The following is a 20857-nucleotide window of genomic DNA, read 5'->3' on the forward strand; positions in this document are numbered from 1 at the left end:
ACTAGAAATCAAATTGTGCTTCTCAAAACACTAAAGCTTTCTGCAAAGCCACTTCAAAGTCCACTTGGCCCTCCCCATCTTACCCTCACAACAAAGCTGTTCTGCTTGTATTTGTAGTATCTATGCATCTGATTTCTATTAGGAAACCCTGGTGGCATAGTGGTTAAGTGCTACAGCTGCTAACCAAAGGGTCGGCAGTTTGAATCTGCCAGGCGCTCCCTGGAAACTCTAGGGGGCAATTCTACTCTGTCCTACAGACTCGTTATGAGTCGGAATCGACTCGACGGCGCTGGGTTTGGTTTTTCTTTGGTTATACGTTAGGGACACAGTGAAATTAAAAAACACTTTAATTAGGCTTCTTCAGTTTCAATCTAATAATTAAATAGGGGCATTTTAGAGCAACGTTCCTCAACTACTGGAATTAATAACAGGGACCCCTGTTATTCCATATATCCGGTATAGACATTTAGTTACAAAGATGCCAAAGTTGAAAAGGGAAACAAGCATGTGATTTGGAGAGTAGAGGAACGAAGAAAACAGTACTTGAATGATCAAATAAAGCCATGAGGCATTGTACATGTTGAACGAAAGTTTTTAAAAAATTTTAAGAACTCTAAATTAAGAACTTCTCCTTCTAAAGCCCATATCTTAAGGCTGATGATCTTCAACTTTCCATCTTAGGCCCCAAGTTCTCCCACCACCCTCCAGATAATATCATGTACCCTTGAAGCTTCCCTTCCATTTCCCCATACAATGATGGGAGTTCCTTGGTGGTACAAATGGTTAAGTGCTCAGCTTCTAACCAAAAGGTTGGCAGTTCGAATCCACCCAGAGGTACCTCGGAAGAAAGGCGTGGTGATCTACTTCCAAAAAATCCGCCACTAAAACCCTATGGAGAAACAGAATTTCAAATTCTCATGGACTCTAGACCTTCTAGAGTCATGGAGCCTGGATGAAACCCTGAGACTACTGCCCTGAGATAATCTTTTAACTTTAAACCAAAATTATCCCCTGAAGTCTTCTTAAAACCAAACAATAGTTTAGTTTAACAGGAAAAAAGGGTTTGCCTTGAGCATTAGGCTGTCCTACAGGGTCACTATGAGTCAGAATCGACTCAACGGCAATGGGTTTTTTTTTTTTCAGCTAGTCACCATCAAGCCTGTCATTTGTTCTTCCTCGATCTCTATCCTCACCACTGTTGCTACTCTTGCTGACCATCACCCTCTCTCATGTAACTTAGCCCCCTGCTTCCAGCCTTGCCCTCTCTCATCCATTTTGCCCAGTCTAGCCAAAAGAATCTTTCTAAATCATAATTCTGATCATAACACTTCCCTGCCTAAAACCATCAGGATAAAGTCAAACTACTTAACATCGCTTTTATTGTATTTCACGATACAACCTGTTCTTCCACCCTCTTTGACGACTTCCTAATTTTTACGTAGTGACATTCTCTCTCTGGCATCAGGATGTTTGTTCTACTGACAAAGCATAAAATGTGCATTCTCTCTTCCCTATATCCGCTGTTTCAAACCTCCTTTCCTCATTCCTCAAAACTGGCTACATACTCATCCTCTGACCCCAACTTCAATGCCATTTCTTTTAGAAATGTACCCCCCTGGTCCCCAGCTCCAGGTTAGCAACCTTTCAACTGTGTTTCCACTACTCTCCTGATTTTACCTATTCGACTACATTAAAATTCTTTGTTTGCTTGCCTTTATCTTCCAGTAGTCCCCAAGCTTTGTGAGGAGAGAAAATGCCTTCCATCTGCCTCACTCTTGAATCCCAAGAGCCCAGCCTGGCAGAGGATCTTGCATAGTATTAGGCACTAAATAGACATGTGTTGAAAAAACTGAGCCTGCCAACTCATGCTAACAGTTGAGATTAAAATAAGTTTTCACGTGTTCTTGCTAGCTAAGTAATCTTGGGAGAGACACTTTGCTTGGAACTTCAGTTGCACTTCTGTCTAGGATGGACAACTCTTTTCTAATTATAAAATGACAATGAAACTATGTCTCATAAGTGATGTCAAAAAGTTGAAGAAATGAAGGTTTCTTTATTAACTGTAAATCCAGTTCCTATAGTTAAATTAGAAAATAACAGCCAAGTACTTAACAAATGTTAATTTATTTACTTCTCACATTACTATAAAAAGATTAACAACAGTTGCTGTGGAGCCGATTCTGACTCATGGAGACCCCATGTGTGTCAGAGTAGAACTGTGCTCCACAGGGTTTTCAATGTCTGAGATTTCAGAACTAGATTGCCAGGTCTTTCTTCTGAGGTGCCTCTGCGTAGATCTGAACCTACAACCTTTTGGTTAGTAGTTGAAGGTTAACTGTTTGCACCACTCAGGGAATCCCACATTACCCTCCAGTTGCATCAAGTAGATTTTAACACATGGGGACATCATGTGTTACAGAGTAGAACTACACTCCATAGGGTTTTCATGGCTGTGATATTTGGCACCTCTGGGTGGGTTTGAAGAGCCTACCTTTTAGGCTAGTAGCTGAGCACTTATTTGTTTGCACCACCCAGGGACTCCTCACGTTATCGCAGAGGTACGTAAATCAATGTCTCCATTTTGTAAGTGAAAAATTCTAGCTCAGAAAGGGTAAATAAAATACCCAAGTTCACAACCGTAAGCAATAGGATTTGAAACCATGCAGAGGGTTAAGATGACAATTGTCCCCAAACTGATCTATGAAGTCAATGCAATCCCAAACAATACCCTGCAGGCTTTTTTGTAGAAACTGACAAGCTGATTCTATATGAAAATGCAAAAGAGCTAGAAGAGCCAGGACAACTCTGAAAAAAAAAAAAAAAATTGAAGGCCTTATCTATTTGTTTTTAAGAGTTATTACAAAGTTATTACTGTAATCAAGACAGTGTGGTGTTAGTATAAAGGAAAAAATGATCAATGAACAGAATAAAGAGTCAGTGGCTTGTATGTTGCTATGATGTTAAACAAGTTTAAGTGGAGCTTCCAGGCTAAAGATGAACTAGGAAGAAAGGCCTGGCAATCTACTTCTGAAAATCAGCCAATATGGATCACAACATTCTGATCTGCAATCTATCATGGGGATGGCACGGTACTGGGCAGTACTTCATTTCATTGTGCATGGGGTCACCATGAATTGGGGTTGACTCTATAGCAGCTAACAATAATCCAGAATATATTTTAAAAACTCTCAAAATTCAAGAAGAAAACAATCAATTGAACTTTTTTTTAAAATAAGCAAAATATTTAAACAGACACTTCACCAAAGGCAAAACACAGATGGCAAGCAAGGACATGAAAAGATGTTAAACACTGTTAGTGACTAGGAAAATGCAAGTTAAAACCACAATGAGATACTACTACACCTCTGTCAGGATGGCTAAAACTTAAAAACTAGACATAGCAAGTGTTGGAAAGGATGTGGAGGAACTAGAACTCTTATACACTGTTGTGGGGAATGTAAAATGGCACCACCACTTTGGAAAACAATTCCACTCCTTGGTACTTACCCAAGAGAAATGAAAGTAGACAGCCATGCAAAGGCTTACACACGAATATTCTTGGAAGCCTTATTCATAACAACTTCAAGCTGGAACAATTCATGTCCAACATGTGAATGGGCAAACTGTGCTACATTCATACACTGGAATACTACTCGACCAAAAAAAAAAAAATAAGCAAACTATTGACACACACAACAGCATAGATAAATCTCAAAATAATTATGCTGAGTGAAAGAAGCCAGACAACATGCACATGCTATATAACCATTTGCATAAAATTCTAGAAAATGCAAACTCCTCTACATGGGCAAGAAGCAGAAAAGCAGTTGCATGGAGGTGGAGTGAGGGATTTTTACAAAAGGATAGGAACAAATTCTCAGGGGCAATGAATGTGATCATTATCTTGATTGTAGTGATGGTTTCATGGGGTATATCTATGTCTAACTGCACACTGTAAGTATGTTCAATTTAATATATGTCAATTATAGCTCAATAAAGCTGTTAATGAAAAATAAAAAGATCCTTCAAATGACACAGAAGTAAATGAAGGAAGGTAAGGTCGAGCTAGGCAGAGACTGTGAGGTAGAACTCGTGGAAACAATGTTAAAAGACAAGTCACCCATGCCCTGCAAGTTGGCGGAGGCAGCAATAGGATTTCCTGAGCACTATGGTGAGCAGTGGCAGGCCCCAGCTGTATTTGGGCAGCTGACAGCATGCAAAGAGCTCCCATCACAGGGACTCTCGATGAGAATACCAGTAAACCAAACTGCTGTTTAGTCAACTCTGATTCATGGCACCCTCATATGTGTCAAAGTAGAACTATGCTCTATAGGGTTTTCAATGGCTGATTTTGGGGAAGTAGATTGCCAGGTCTTCCTTCTATGGTGCCTCTGGGTGGATATGAACCTCCAACCTTTCAGTTAGTAGCCAAGTGCATTAACTGTTGATGACACACAGGGACTCTTCAAAGAGCTCACAGGAGTGAGGAAAAGAGGACTGAGATGCTGAGGCCCAATTCTAGGAGATGGAAGGACAGGGACAAGGGCATGAGAATCAGGCAACGGGATTCTGTCTATTCAAAATGATGGCTCCAAAGTAAAACTCTCTAAAGAAAATTAGCAGCAGTTTGGGATTCAACAAAGGATAATATATTAAACCACTCACACTTTCCACCCCTTTCATTCCTGGTTCAAAGGAAAGTGACTCAGAAAACCAGGGTCAGCTTCTTCATTCTGGGTCCCTTGATGTTACCACTGATCCCTGTACCTCAGTTTGGCATTAAAATTGCAATCAAGCAAAACGAAGCCCTCAAGTGACACAGAGCTGTGTGCTTGCAGTAAGAAGGCCTTTAAAAGATCTTTAAGCTAAACAGCTCTTACTTGAAAGAACATTAGGCTGTGTCCCTGATTCCAGCCTTCTCAGCATTTTCTGTTTCTTCACTGTTTCCATACAGGCGTGGATTCCTTCTCTTCCCCCAGCAAAGGAAGGAACTGCTTCTATCTGATCTGGGGACAGGGACTAAACAGATCTGTTTCCTTGTGAGCGAGCAGTTTTGTGAACCAAGATTGGGTTGAGGGGAAGAGAAATGGCAGGGCTTCGAACCTGTTATTCTTTCTAGTCAGTGCCCCTGCTGAAAATTTCCCTTTCCACCCCAGATATACTGAATCAGAATCTACAGTTTAACAAGATCCCCAGGTGATTCTTATACATGACAAATGTTGAGACCCACTGCTCTACTAGTGGTACTCAGAATTGGTTGCTAATGAGCAGCATTAGCATTGCCTGGGAACTTGAATGAAATGCAAATTATCAGCAGGGGTTAGAACCATAACAAACTGGTTTGAAGCCCCGGAAACTGGTTCAACACCTCTGCAATAATGATTATGAAGGTCAAGTGGCTTAATAACATTGTATTCAGTAGACAGAAACCTGATTATCTCGGCGATCATCTCTAACCTTGTGAGCTAAAGGACCTAGTTTCACCCAAAGTAAGGTGGCTTTTGTCCTTGGCTCTGGAAAAATAATCCTTGGAATAACTGGGATGCCTTGGTCTGGGACTTCCAGGCCACACCTGAGAATCTGTGCTGGCAAGTGGAGTCTGGCCCGACCAAAAAAGACTCATCTGGGAGGCTGATATCACCTAGTCTAAAGGGGCATGATTTAGCCTATCACACAGGACTGGCAGACAAAAAGCCAGAACCCTAAGGCTCAGAGAGCTTCCTGGTTGGCAAGAACATCTGTTCTCCGGAGGGTACTGAGTCCTTTGGAACACGAAAGCTGCACTTTGGGAACCCTCCCAGGCCTCGCCCTATGAGTCTCTTCATTTGTGTCCTTTTTGGTTACAATACGTTTGTAGTCTTAAGTATGGCACACTCTGTGAGTTCTGTGAATCACTCCAGCAAATTACTGAACCCAAAGGGGCAGTGGGAGCCAGGAGTTCAGAAAGTAAGAGTGTCACATAGACTCCCAAGCTTGTGGCTGGCATTCTGAAAAGGTAGCCCTGAATCTGTGGTCATTCAGGTCAGAAGGTGGAGGTATTACGTGAACTCCCCAAACTTGCAGCTGGCGTCTGCCTATGTAGCGGTCTGACTGACTGTGTGCTTTTAGCCTATGAGCTCTGTCCTAGCTCTGCGCAGCTAGGGTCAGAGAGTGCTACAGGGGTGGCTGGTGACAAGGATGAAGAAGTGGGAATAGGAGAATTGGATCAATTTCCACATTTGGGGGACTGGATTCATATTGATCCTTATCATATAACCTTTCTACATTTAGTAATTATGATCAATAAGGCCTCCTCTTGAAATTTGGATTGAAAAGGAAAAGATTAGTCCTCCCAATGTTTCTCTGCAGCCCTCTTTCTATTCCCCACTGAAGGACAGGTGACTGGATGGTCCAGCACACCACCATGCTGTTCTGATCAGGCATAACACAACATGACCCACTGCCCTTGAGTTGATTCCGACTCACAGCAACCTGATAGAACAGAGTAGAACTGTCCCTTAGGGTTTCAAAGGCTGCAAATCTTTCCAGAAGCAGACTGCCACACTTTTCTCCCAAGGAGCAGCTGGTAGGTTTGAACTGCCGATCTTTTGATTAGCAGCCGAGCGCTTTAACCACTGTGCGATCAGGTCTTGAAACCAGGATAAGAGAAAATGAGATGTGCCTCATCAGTGCATAAAATGCCTCACTAAAGGGCAAGTTTTACTGTCACTCCACCACTTAAATCCCTCCAGTGGCTCCCCACTGCTTAAGATCAAGTCCAACCTTCTTAACAGGGTTTATAAACTCAGCAACTTCTACTTTCCAGCCATGGCTCTGGTCATGCTCTCCCTCCTTCTCCATTCTCTACAAAACTTCCTGTGCTCTCCGGGGTGTGAACACAGTCTTAACCTCTCAGTGTTTTGCAATGCTGATCCTTCTATTTGTAACATTCTTCCTCCTCCAGCCTAGCTTTGCCTGGCTAGCACCTATTTAGATGTCACTTCTAGAAAGCCTGTCTTTACGGTGCATATTGTAAGTGGAAAAATGGTCCCCCAAAGATGTCTGTATCTTCATCCTGCAACCTATGAATACGTTATGTTCATCACTGAATGAGGGACATCACAGAACATCATTAGGAGAATTCAGGTAGCAGATGATACTCCATTCTGTTACACATTAAAATCAGACTATGTTTCATGAGGTTTCTGGGTAGTGCAAATGGTTTGCATTCGACTACCAGCCTAAAGGTTAGTGGTTCGAACCCACCCAGCAGTATGGCACAAGAAAGGCCTGGAGATTTCCTTCTATAGAGATTATAGGCAAGAAAATCCTATGGAGCTCAGTTCTACTCTGTAACACATGGGGTTGGAATCAACTCCCACGGCAATGAGGTTTGTTTTGTTTTTCTGATATGTTTTATGGCTTTGTTTATGTAAGTCTTAAATTCCTAATTAAAAATAAAGATCCCTAGAGGCAAAATTCACGGGATAATAGAACTTAGAATATTGAGGAGTTTTATTCAAATGTGAAATACCAGTGTCATCACAAATTTGCATTTTACCTGAGATTTTATTAGTGCTAAACTCTCCGTAGGTCACTTCACTTTTTCAGGACTAAGTGAAATAATGCTTGCAGCTCTGCTGCCTTGCCTCCATTCAAAGGAGAAACAAGTATATAAGGTAAGAATAATGAAGTCTGTTCCTGGATATTTTCTGCAATGTGTGAACCTTGACTGGATCTTAGTGTGTGTGCAGGGACCCTATGGTAGACACTTTAGGGAAGTTTGAATATGAACTGCATACAGGGATAAGGAAATTACTGTTGAGTTTTTTAGACACAATAATGGTACTTGCGATTATGTAGAATGTCTTTATTTTAAGAGAGACACTGGAAGGCAACTTATTTTCAAATGGTTCACCAACAAAATATTTATCTGTACATATAAGGGAGGATTAGGCAAATTTGGCAACATTCTAACAATTGTTAAGTGGCAGATACACCTGACCATCACTATACTAATCTTTTAACTTTTCTATATTATTGAAAACCTATAGTAAAAAGCTAAGAAAAAAATCAAAACTGAACAATATAGTGTTGGAGGATACAAACATATATTCTAAACCTATCAAGGGAAGGAAGGCAATGGTAAACATAAAATTCAAGCTGTGATTACCTCTGGGAGAACAGGTCACCCTGGAGACTGACTGACTGATAGACACCTAAGTGTTCCTTGTATCATGATCCTTTTGGATGAACTCCGTATTTACTGAAAGCAATATAAATTGTAGGTAGGACTACCACAAGCAGAATTCTAAGAGCACCATCTGCATTGAACTCTACACGAATCATGTCTCCTTGAGTTGTGCAAAGCATCAACCCTGAGACAGTTCAAGTGCAAATAAAAGTGGGCAAGAAACGAAACTCTGAGAGAGATACGGGTCTGACTTTGTTTTCCAGACCTGGATTTTTATATATAAAGGGAAAATATTCAGTCCCAGATGGCTCAATAAATATTTACTGCCCCACAGTGCCACGTCGTTTTTTTAAATGACCTGCTTGGGTCAAGGGATGGTAGTGAGCTCAAACTTAACTGCCATGGGTTTGGTCCCACCTGGGTCAGCCAGATGATGAAGTCAGATTGGCTTCATCAGCCTTACATGAAGATCTTAAATAGCTGGCCATGACTCCTGGCAAATAAGGGGAATTGCAACCACAGCCAGGAAGCAGGACGGCAACACTGCTTCCTCAGCCACCGAGTTTGCAAAAAGCAGCCTTAATTTTCCATAGGTGTGGGGCTCCTCTTGTTGGACCAGGCTCCTGTCTCTCTTTGCCTGCACATTCCCATTTATATTTAAAAGAAAGGTTAAAATCACAAACTCTTAAGCAAACAAACATTCAATGACACGACATGAAAAATAACTTTGACCTCTCTTTGTAGATAAGGAAATAAGTAAACATTTAGAGAGAAAACTAAACTTGGCATAGCTCAGGAATGATCAATAATCAATTGGTCATTAATGAAATTAGTTTCTCTGCGTTTTGGAAGTCACTTCAAAGTGTGATGCCATTCTCATAAGTTCTAAACAATTTCCCAACTAAATAAATCAAAGCATTTACAATAGGTACAACAGGTTACAATAGGTTTACAATACATATCTGGCTGTTACTGTTTGCTGTCCAGTCAATTCCAACTCACAGTGACCCTACAGGACAGAGGAGAGTTGCCCTATAGAGCTTCCTAGGCTGCCTGTCTCCAGGTCTTTTCTCCCAAGGAGCCAGTAGTGGGTTCGAAACACTGACCTTTTGGTTAGCAGCCAAGCATTTAACTACTGTGCCACCAGGATGCCTTATAAACAGCTATAAAGTAAAATTAAAGATAGTGACTTCTTTTACTAATCAATCATAAAATAAACGAAGAAATTACTAGGAACATTTTTGTCTGACTTCTATCCAGATGCCTGAACTCACCGAATTACAGGTTTTCAGCTAAAAGTTTCTTATCTAACACTAACTTCACATATCAGAAATCATATAAGTAGTAATAGAGTAAAAAATTTCCTAAGAAAGTAAATGTTTTAGTTTTATAAGTTCAGAACCTCATATCTAATCTCTTCTTCACATTTCTTAGTCAGAAAATTTAGGGTAAACTCCAGCTCTAAATACCGTGGGACCCTGAGCAGGGTGTTGAAGTTTTCAAACCTTAGTTCTCTCGTGTGTAAACTACAGCTATCTCCCTTGTTGTCTTAGTTATCTAGTGCTGCTATAACAGAAATACCACGAGTGGACGGCTTTAACAAACAGATGTTTATTCTCCCACAGTCTAGGAGGCTAGAAGTCCAAATTCAGGGTGCCAGCTCCAGGGGAAGATTTCCTCTGTTGGCTCTGGAGGAAGGTCCTTGTCATCAATCTTCCCCTGGTCTGGGAGCTTCTCAGTGCAGTGACCCTGGGTCCAAAGGACATACTCTGCTCCTGGCACTACTTTCTTGGTTGTATGAGGTCCCCCACCTCTCTGCTCGCTTCTCTCTTTTATATCTCAAAAAAGACTAGTTTAAGATACAACCTAACCTTGTAGATTGAGTTCTGCCTCATTAACATAACTGCTGCTAATCCTGCCTCATTAACATCGTAGAGGCAGGATTTACAATACCCCTTGCCGTCAATTCTGACTCACAGGGACCCTACAGACAGAGTAGAACTGCCCCATTGGGTTTCCAAGGAATGCCTGGTGGATCTGAACTGCTGACCTTTTAGTTAGCAGCCATAGCACTTAACCACTATGCCACCAGGGTTTCCAGGATTTCCAATACATAAGATAATCACCTCAGATGACAAAATGGTGGACAATCACACAATACTGGGAATCATGGCCTAGCCAAGTTGACACTTAATTTTTGGGGGACACAATTCAATCCATGTCACTTGCCTACCGAATTATTTAAAAGATTGGAATTGGAATTTTATGTATGTGAGTATTTTGCAAGATATAAATCACTTTACATGGATACAAAAAAATAAAAGCCATTGCCATGGAGTCAACTCCAACTCATGGTGGCCCCATGTATGTCAGGGTAGAATTATGCTCCATAGGGTTTTCAATGGCTGATTTTTCAGAAGTAGATTGCCAGGTCTTTCTTCTGAGGTACCACTGGGTGGACTCGAACCTCCAATTTTTTGGTTAGCAGCTGAGCGCATTGTTTGAGCCACTCAGGAACTTCTTTACATTGATAAATTATCTTTATACCATTCAGTTAAAGTCCACACTCCAAGGTGTTAGTATTATAGTACTATAATTAGTTGTTGGGCAGCAAACGAATCCTGCCCTTTTCTCAAAGATAGGGAGAGCATAAAGAGCCACACACACACACACTAAAAAGGTCAAAGCCTCAAATATAATAGGTATCCAACAAGCATTTACTGAACATATGGAACCAAACCACACTTAGAAATTATGTTAGTAAATTCTTAAATGCCTTATTTTTCTTATATTGAATTAAAACATTCATTTTTACCCCAAATTTTATTTATTTTGTTGTTGTTGAGAATATACACAGCAAAACATACACCAATTCAACAGTTTCTACACGTACCATTTAGTGACACTGATTACATTCTTTGAGTTGTGCAACCATTCTTACCCTCCTTTTCTGAGTTGTTCCTCCCTCATTAACATAAACTCATTGCCCCCTAAGGTTCCCATCTAATTTTTCAAGTTCCTGTTGTCAATTTGACCCCATATAAATAGTTCTTAAAAGAGCATAATGCTGAAGACAGACCATTTTTTACAAGTTAAGCTAAACTACTGTTTGGTTTTAAGAAGAGTTCAGGGGATATTTTTGGTCTAAGGTTTAAAGATTATCTCAAGGCTATAGTTTCAGAGGTTCATCCTCCATGGCTCCAGAAAGTCTGGAGTCCATGAGAATTTGAAATACGGTTCTGTATTTCCCCCCATGTGATCAGGATTCTTCTATAGAATCTTTGGTCAAAATGTTCAGTAATGGTGCCAGGCACCATCCAGTTCTTCTGGTCTCATAGCAAAGGAGGCAGTTGTTTGTAGAAGCAATTAGCCACACATTCCTCTATTACTGACTCTCCCTCTTCTTCTGTTGCTCCAGGTCAATAGAGACTAATTGTTGTGCCTTGGATGGCTGTTTGCAAGGTTTTAAGACCACGGGCAATACACAACAACCTAGAACAGAAGTACTAAATACATTATTAGGCAAATTAACTGGGATGTCCCATAAAACCATGATCCTAAATCTTCAAACCAAGGAACCAAATCCCATAAGGTGTCTGGCTGTACATAAGCAGCCTCAGCAGCCACTTTTTTTTTTTTCCCTTGTCATTGTTATAACTGTATCACACAACTTTTTGCCAATTTAACATCTGACAGGCGTACAATTCATTGACAGCAATTACAATAATCAGCCGTGCAACTGCACCCTTAATCAATGTGATTTTTCCATCACCATTAATCCCCCTTTTCCTCCCTCCCTCCCACCCCTGGTAACCACCAATAAACTTTGGTCTCTGTACATTTGCCTTTTCTTGTCTTTTTACATAAGCGAGGTCATACAGTATTTGTCCTTTTGTGGTTGGTTTATTTTGCTCAGCATAATGTCTTCAAGCTCCATCCATACCATAGCAGGTATCAAGACATGCTAAACGGGGCCTCATAAAAATTAAAAAATTTTGTTCATCAAAAGACTTTACCAAAAAAGTGAATAGACAAGTTGCTGACTAGGAGAATATCTTTGGAAACCATATATCTGATAAGAATTTAATAGCCAAAAAAAAAAATGCAAAACTTAGACAACTTAATAACAAAACACAAATAGCCCAATCACAAAATGGGCAAAGGTCTTGAACTGACATTTCACCAAAGAGGACATTCAAATGGCCACCAGGCACATGAAAAGATGCTCAGTGTCATCAGCCATCAGAGAGATGCAAATCAAAACCACAATGAGATACCATTTAACTCCCACTGGGATGGCTAAAATTTAAGAAAAAAAAAATCAAAAAATAACAAATGTTAGCAAGGATGTGGGTAAACTGGAACCCTTTTCCATTGCTGGTAGGAATGCAAAATGGTACAGCCATTGTGAGAAAACAGGGTAACAGTTCCTCAAAAAAATAAAAATAGAACTACCATGTTGTTGCTGTTAGGTGTCATTGAGTTGGTTCTGACTCACAGCGACCCTATGTACAACAGAATGAAAGACTACCCAGTCCTGTGCCATCCTCATAGTCACTGCTGTGCTTAAGCCCATTGTTATAGCCACTGTGTCAATCCATCTCATCAAGGGCCTTTCTCTTTTTTGCTGACCTCCTCTACTTTATCAAGCATGATGTTCTTCTCCAGGGACTGGTCCCTCCTGATAACATATCCATGTTACCCAGCAATTCACTTCTAGGTATATACCCAAAAGACTTGAAAGCAGAGACTCAAAAAGAGACTTGTACACCAATGTTCACTGCAGCACTATTCATAATAGCCAAACGATGGAAAAAACCTAAACGTCCATCAACAGATGAATGGATAAATAAAATGTGGCACATACATACAATGGAATACTATCAGCCAGTAGGAGAAATGAAGTCTTGATGATACATGCTACAGTATAGAAGGAGCCTGAAAACATTATGCTGAGCGAAATAAAACCTGTATTTTTAAAAAGGCATCTCCAAATACAAATAGCTAAAGGAAAACAAATACACAAAACCCCTGTAGTTAGCTGTGTCACTGATGTGCAAACATATTAAAGTCTGTTTTATAAAAATGAATGAAAGGACACAAAGTATAATTATACTACATATGTACATACCATTTTTTCTTTATGAGATAATTTTCCAGAGGACTATTTTAAATTGTTCTACTTTTCCCATTTATGGCAAAGAAAATATTGTTTACATCAAAAAGTCCATTGCAGCATACCTCCAAAGCCTGAGGTAGCTGATGGCATCCTATGGCAAAATTCCTCAAAATAAGAACAAAACAATGTATTTAAAATCAAGATTGTAAATGTAAGTAAAATTCATGTGGTAACACTGGGGTATTCTTTAGAAATCTGAAATAAAATATAAAACATAAGAATGTCAAACTACCTTTCCCCTTACCCTCATATAGCTTATTGCCTGCATTAACACCACTTTCCTATTTCACAATCTTCATTAACATAATTACACAATTCCAGGAAACTCTTGCACAGGAGTTCACAGTTAGTTCACTATAAGAACTTTCCAAAGATACATCAACTTCTTCAACAGGAAACATCAACAGTTTTTGTCCTAAGACTTTTCGAACCCCTCACCTCAAAATCTTTACCTTGCTATTTCTTTTCCGGCAATCCCAAACCGTTACGTTGTGATCCTACCAAGGCCATTGCCATAGAATCAATGCCGATTCATAGAAACCCTGAAGGGCAGCTGTAATCTTTACAGAAGCAAACCGCCACATCTTTCTCCCACGGAGCGGCTGGTGGGTTCAAACCACCAACCTTTTAGTTAGCAGCAGAGTCCTGATCCACTGTGCCACCAGGGCTCCTTATTGTGATCCTTACCCAATCTTAAATTCTCACACTGAAAGACTTGCTTTAAACAGAACTTCTAATTCTCAAATTCTAACCTTGCCCTTCCCCCCTCCAAAACACTACCAAAGCCAAAAACTCATCTCTGTCTTATCAAAAAATGCTACAGAGAAAGAATATACTACATTCAAAAAATGTTATATAAAATGAATATACCGCAAATAGTAAAAGTTGAACTACAGAAAATTATTTAGGTGGCGATACTGAATAAGGACTGATCGACGAGGGGACAGCGTCAGCCTAGCTGATATTCTAGAAGTCTGGTTCAGTGGTAAAATTCTTGCCTTCCATGCGAGAGACCCAGGTTTGACTCCCAGACGATGCACCTCAGGCACAGCCGCCACCCTTCTATCAGTGGAGGCTTGTGTATACTGCTAAAATGCTGAACAGATTTCAGTGGAGCTTCCAGACTAAGATGAACTAGGAAGAAAGCTGGCAATCTACTTCCAACAATCAGCCAATGACTGTGAGCCTATGGATCACAGTGGTCCCCTCCACAAGGGATCATGTGGATGGCACAGGACCAGGTTGTGTACTGGGTCACCATAAGTCAGGAGCCAATTCGATGGCAGCGAACAACAGATCTAAATATTAGTATTTTATTAATAGGCTAAATTTAAATGAAAAAATATATATAGAAAATATTCCTTACATCTGCAAGCAACACCTTAGTCTTTGCCACACTGAAGCGTGGCAAAATGAAGAAATGATTTCCAGGAAATAAATAAAGGTTTAGTTAAAAAGTACAGCAGACAAGATGCAAATGTGGCATTCTGGACTGGATCCCAGGACAGTAAAAGAACATCAGTTAAAAAATTGGTGAAATCTGAATAAAATCTATAGTCTGGTTTATAATGTTGCGCCAATGTTAATTTCTTGTTTTGACAAATGTACCAGGATTATATAGAATATGAACACTAGGCAAAATTGAGTGATGGGTCCACAGAAACTCTACTACCTTTGCAACTGTTTTGTAAATCTAAATTATTCCAAAATAAAAAGTTAAAAAAAAAATTAGAGTGCTTAGGAAAGGAATTGCACAGATCTCAAATGAGGAAGGAGAGACATTAACTGGCCTCTGGATTGTCTCCCCCTCAACTTCACAAACCGAAACTTATTTCAAAGCCACAGCCCACCATGCACAAGCACACCAGGGACCTTATCTGAAACCACACTATTCCACTAGGGTTCCCTGTTACTGGCCACAGCTTCAATGTGTTTGTGTTCCCTTCTCTCTCAGGTCTTAATCTCCATTTTGAATTGCTCAATACCTCTTTACGCATTCAGAGCTTCATCAGCCCACTTGGGGCTTCAGTCCACTTCCCTTCCCTCCCTAACCTGTGGTCAGCCACCTCAATCCTGTCCTCATTGACTCTCTAATTCCCTTCACCTACTTGACCTTTTGGCATTCCCAGTGCCTTTCTTCTCAGCTATTAAATGGTGGTACTCCTAACACGTAGTCGTGAGGATCAAATAAAGTGAGATGTAAAAGTATCCTGTAAACTCAAAATTGCTCTACAAGCACTATTATGACTCTTAGTCCTACTGAGTTACAGAACTATGCTAATTGGGTTGTTGCTATCAGCTGCTTCGAGTCTATTCCAACCCACATGTACAGAATACAACTGTTCCATAGGGTTTTCAAAGCTGTAAACTTTTGGAAGCAAACTGCCAGGCCTGTCTTCTGTGGCACCTCTGGGTGGGTTCAAACCCCAACTTTTTCACTAGTAGTGAGCCCTTAACTAGGAGCCCTGGTCAGCAGTTCTAATCCACCAGCCATTCCTTGGAAATACTATGGGGCAGGTCTACTCTATCCTATAGGATTGCTATGAGTTGGAATAGACTTGACAGTAATGTGTTTGGTTTAGTCTTGTTCAGAGTTCTTAATTATTTGCACGACAACCTCCCTGCTAATTTGGTACACAATAAATTTATGTTATTTTACGTCAACTGAACCTTCAGTAAATTTGATAATTTTGCTGGTTGCTCCTTGGTCATTTCTTATCATATTCCCTGTTATGGATTGAATCGTGTCCCCCTAAAATATGCTGCTCTGGAATCCAAACCCCTATAGCCATGGATGTAATCCCTTTTGGGAATAGGGTCTCCTTTGTTATGTTAAAGAAGCCATGTCAGTGTAGAGTGTGTTCTAAACCTAATCACTCTGATTTATAAAGACTTGCATAGACAGAGAGATGGAAGTACAAATTGTGGGGTAGAGTGGGAGGACGAGATAGATGCCTTGTGAAGGAACCTAGGAAGCCAGGGCTACAGAAGCTGAAAGAGACAAGGATCTTCCCCCAGAACTGACACAGAGAGAGCCTTCCTCTAGGACTGGTGTCCTGAATTTGGATGTCTAGCCCCCTGAGCTGTGAGAAAATAAATTTCTGTTCATTTAAAGCCACCCGCTTATGGTATTTCTGTTACAGCAGCACTAGAAACTAAGACACTCCCTAAAATTGGCACTGTAATTGTGTTCCAGTCACACTAATCCTAGAATGAGACCAGAGTCCAGAGGTAAGATCTGCTACTTGCTCTAGATCATTTTGGGCAATAACAACAATACTCTGGAGCAAATTTATTATCATTTACATAGATATACATATATATACACACATACATAAAATGATTGGGTTGAACTAATTGTTTCTAAGATCCCTTGAAGCTCTATGAGTCTATGATTCCCTACTATCTATACCATTTGTAGTACCCTCCTATCTTTTTTGTGGCAGATCTCTTCCCCTTCAATACTATCTCCATACCACTGCCAGAATGATAGGCTAATACCTCTGCAAAAGCTTCCAGAGTCCATGGAATAAAATCTAACCTCCTTCGCAAGACTCTCAAGCTTCCCACCCCAACTCCCAAATACACGTAGTTCATGTTTTAGCAATACCAAACTAATTTCAGTTCCCTAAGCCTTTTTTTTTAAGCCTAGCCCTCTGCCTGGGATGACTTTCTCCAACAGTTGACTACCTAACAAGTCTCCATGCATCTTTTCATCCCAAGCTCAACCCTCACTTGACCCCCCTTTTGAAAGCTTTTCCTATTGTCTCCGTGTAAAGTCCAACCATGCCATCTGTGCTTAAAAATGAGCCTTGTACAGACTTCTAGTAAATCTACTGGGAGGTGGGGCTCCTTGGGGGGGTGGTCCTCATCATCTTTCAAGTACCACTCCAGCATTTAACAACCTGGAACACTGCCCTGCGGGTAAGAGGCACTTTTTTTCACTTGCTAATTCTTTGGAAAGGAAGCCTTTTTCAGCCTAACTCTCCAGCTCCTGCACAATGGGAATGTCACGTTAATAATACCATTATTAAAAGACCATGAAATAGCAATGCATGGGAATGTACTATAACAGCAGGATATAATACACATCCTTCATTAATTCCCCAAGAGTTTTGCCTTTGTTGCAACTTAAACAGAGAAGGCACTTAAAACGTTTGGAAGCACCAAATATTAACCAGCCTCCATTGTGCAAACTAACCCTGGTGGCGTAGTGGTTAAGTGCTATCTATGGCTGCTAACCAAAAGGTCAGCAGTTCAAATCCGCCAGGCGCTCCTTGGAAACTCTATGGGGCAGTTCTACTCTGTCCTATAGGGTCGCAATCAACTCGACAGCAGTGGGTTTTTTTATTATGCAAACTGATTTTAAAATAGTCCTTGACCTGGAAATACAGGTGTGTTCAAATACATACCCAGATAAGAAAAGACAGAAGGACAGAGCTCAATGTCTCGAAGCTTACCAAGTCAGGACTTCCTTGTGATAAAACTCTAAAAGTACAGCAATATTTTAGACAGTTTGAATACGCTCATCATTAGCCAAGAAATCTTAACAAAACAGTCTACATATGGTGAAGCCTACTCTCAGAAAGCAAAATCCAGCTGGATTTACTAATGACAACCAGCAGTACAGTGTTTATAAATTAATAAATAAATATGCAGTGAGGTAACCCAGCCACAGATATCTAGAGACAACAGCCCTGAGTCAAATCAAACCACATAAGTAGTTTTCCATTTTAAAAAATTAATTCAAAAGGTATGTTCTGCATGGCTTCCTGAACGTGTTTAATCTTACAAAAGCTTGTTAGCTTTTTCTAGTTAAGGAAGTCAACATGGGGAAGCAGGTATTTCCTTGATTCTAAACTATACTAGTTCTGGAACAAAACAAAACTCAACCTAATTAATTCTATTTTTGGTCTAGTTTCCAAGGCGATTTTCACAAAGACTATTTTCAGCCCACTGTTTCTAGCTCTGTAACCTCAAACTTCGGTAGCTGAAAACTGTTATATTTGGATAATTCCTTGATACATATGTTCTATCACATGCTCTCATTATTTTTTTATCAAGGATAGGAAAAAAGGGTCTGTCATCCCACTAATTCTAAAATTTCAGTCCTAACATCACTGTTAAGCTTTTTATTTCTTGCATATTTATGACACATTCCTACTAGGGCTTCGTAACATGGCAAGGATGGATTACCCAATAAGCAAGGTACACACAGGATTACTTGTGCTTTCTTACTAATCTGTAGTGCACAATTTCACCTCTTTTTCACCACACCAAAGATATGTTGAATCCCATGTGAGACTGTGTACCGCAGATTAGTAAATAAACACAGTTAAGCCTGTGTGTACCTTGCTTCCTGGCTAATCCATCCCAGAACATGGGTTACATCAAGCAGAAGGTGGAACGTTCCCCAGTCAGAACCGCCGATGAGTCTCAGCAAAGGTACAGACCACAAAAGCAATCAGGAAGTTTAGGTTCTAGTTCCAAAAGGGCACTGACTTGACCTTGGGCAAGCCACTTCACTTCTGCAGTTCATATCGCAGTACCTAATCCCAGAAAAGAATGTTTCTAGGAATAGTTTAAGTGCTTTGGGCTTCCTGAATAAAATGGAATTTTATAAACAAATTTTTATAAAACAATCTATTCTCTTGCTCAATTTCCTAAACCAACAAGTCCATATGGTCATTAAACTACGTTTTTCAAAAGTTCCTACTTATGCCACTTAATTATCTAAAAAGCCCTAAATTTGGTTCTTTTCTAGCTTTAAATAGAATAGTGATATTACCTATACTTATTCTTAAATGTGAAACAAGGGTAATCTATTTAAAAAAAAAAGGTGAAAAATCCTCAGGAATCAACGTGCCAGGTTAGATAAAATCTACCGGTAGACAGAGGAACTGCACTGTCTTTTCGCGGAATCAAAAGCAGCTGGAAGATTACAATTGTGTCAGGTGTCTGATACTCTAAAGCCTCCAAAACCTATTATACTGAAAAACGACGAAGGAGACGAAAGTGCTGATCGGGTAGCACAAGAAGCCAAGCCTCTAGCGTCACGATCCAATGACATGTTAGAACCGTAGGTGTTGTCTCGAGTTTAGTCCTCACTAACTTGTTCCCTCTACTCAGGAGAGGAGTGAGGTGGTAGCTGCTGGGAAACCGTAGCTTCTAAGGTGGCAGGTTCCATCCTGGTTCTAGTGTCGCCCCAGACCCCGGGGAGACGGCTGGACTGGAAAGACGCTAAACTGTAGCCAAGTTGAATCATCCAGCTCTCCCGGGCAGCTGTCATCGTCTTCCTGGGACGCGCACCATCACCGGGGCCGGGTTCTTGACCCCACTTGCAGAAAGGAGCAAATGCAGCCCGGCCAGAAGGAAGGAAGGGGCAGCGGGCAGCCCGCACCTTCACCTGATATTCCGTGGGCCCCATCCTTGCTCCCTGGTGTACCTGCCCAAACCAGGACCCAGCCAAAAGCAGGTGTAGCTCTCTCGCGGCTCTACTTACTTTGTCGCTGGTGCTCTCGGTTTCGTGGTCGCCGCCAGCCGCCTCTCCCTCGCGGGGCGGCGACGCCACCGCTCCCCCGGGGCCGGGGCAGCCCCCTCGGTGCCTCAGCTCCAACATCGCCCGCTCCCGCGTGGCCGCGACGGCCTCCTCCAGCGCCCCGAAACCCGAGCCACGCGCGGGGTCCGCTGGCCGGCCGCCTTGCCACCCCGGCGCCGCGCACCCGAGTCCGGCACTGCCGCGGCCACTAACACCCGGCTACCATGGAGCAGGAGCCGCCGCCGCCGCCGCCGCCGCCGCCGCCGCCGCCGCGCGGGGTCACCCCCAAAACGGCATCAACGAGCGAGCGCTCGCGGCCGCGTACAGCGAGCGCAGCGCCGGCCAAGGGCGAGGAGCGGGCGCCGGGGGCCGCCTCGGGGTGCGGGGCAGGCTCTGGGCACCCGCGGGAGCAGAGAAGGCGGGGACGCGGCGGAGCGCGGCCGCCGGTTGCCAGGTGCGCGTCTCCAGGCAGAGGCCCAGGTGGGAGGAGAAGAAGGGGCGGGGAGCGAAGAAGGAAGCTTGACCCGCTTTAGCAATTCGCAGGGCACCGGTCGCCTCAGCCCCGCCACTCCCCGCCCCGCCTCCCGGAGCCAGACTCCAGAATCGCCAGGGCCCGGCCCCCCACACCTTTCTCCTGGTTCCTGCCTCCCGCAGCCAGGTCACGCGCCCGAGGCCCCGCCCCGCCCCGCCCCTCTGCGCTGCACTGCGGTTCCCACAGCCCCGCCCCCTCTCGCAAGGGTGACGTCAGGAGGCCCCACGACTCCGCCCCCTTCCCGCGGGCAGGCAGGTGGGGGCCTGGAGACTAGGTGGGAGGGGCGCAGGCCGGCAGACAGAGAGAGGAGCCGGGAGGTGGAAGAGGCACGTGCGCGGTGCGTGCAAGTGCGGAGCAAGAACTTGGAGGCTCCTCACAGAGCAGCTGTGAGGGCTGGAAGTCCCGGGGCAATATTGACAGCACTCAGGGCTACCC

General features: G+C 42.3%; 1 protein-coding gene across 7 annotated transcripts in view; it reads right to left on the reverse strand.

Annotated features, from left to right (window-relative positions):
- Window positions 1–20013, reverse strand: part of CDS1 (CDP-diacylglycerol synthase 1) — an 88055-nt gene extending 68042 nt beyond the window's left edge. For 2 of the 7 annotated variants that reach the window (XM_064285629.1, XM_064285634.1), the window contains exon 1: window positions 19855–20007. In XM_064285629.1, coding sequence (XP_064141699.1) covers window positions 19855–19971 — 117 coding nt within the window. In that variant the 5' untranslated portion in view covers window positions 19972–20007. Of the gene's footprint in view, window positions 1–19854 lie in introns of all 7 variants that reach the window. The other 5 variants (XM_064285632.1, XM_064285631.1, XM_064285628.1 and 2 more) reach the window with 5 other exon arrangements.
- Between the last annotated feature and the right edge of the window lie 844 nt (window positions 20014–20857).

Source organism: Loxodonta africana, chromosome 5, assembly GCF_030014295.1.
Source record: "Loxodonta africana isolate mLoxAfr1 chromosome 5, mLoxAfr1.hap2, whole genome shotgun sequence".
Classification (NCBI taxonomy): Eukaryota; Metazoa; Chordata; class Mammalia; order Proboscidea; family Elephantidae; genus Loxodonta; species Loxodonta africana.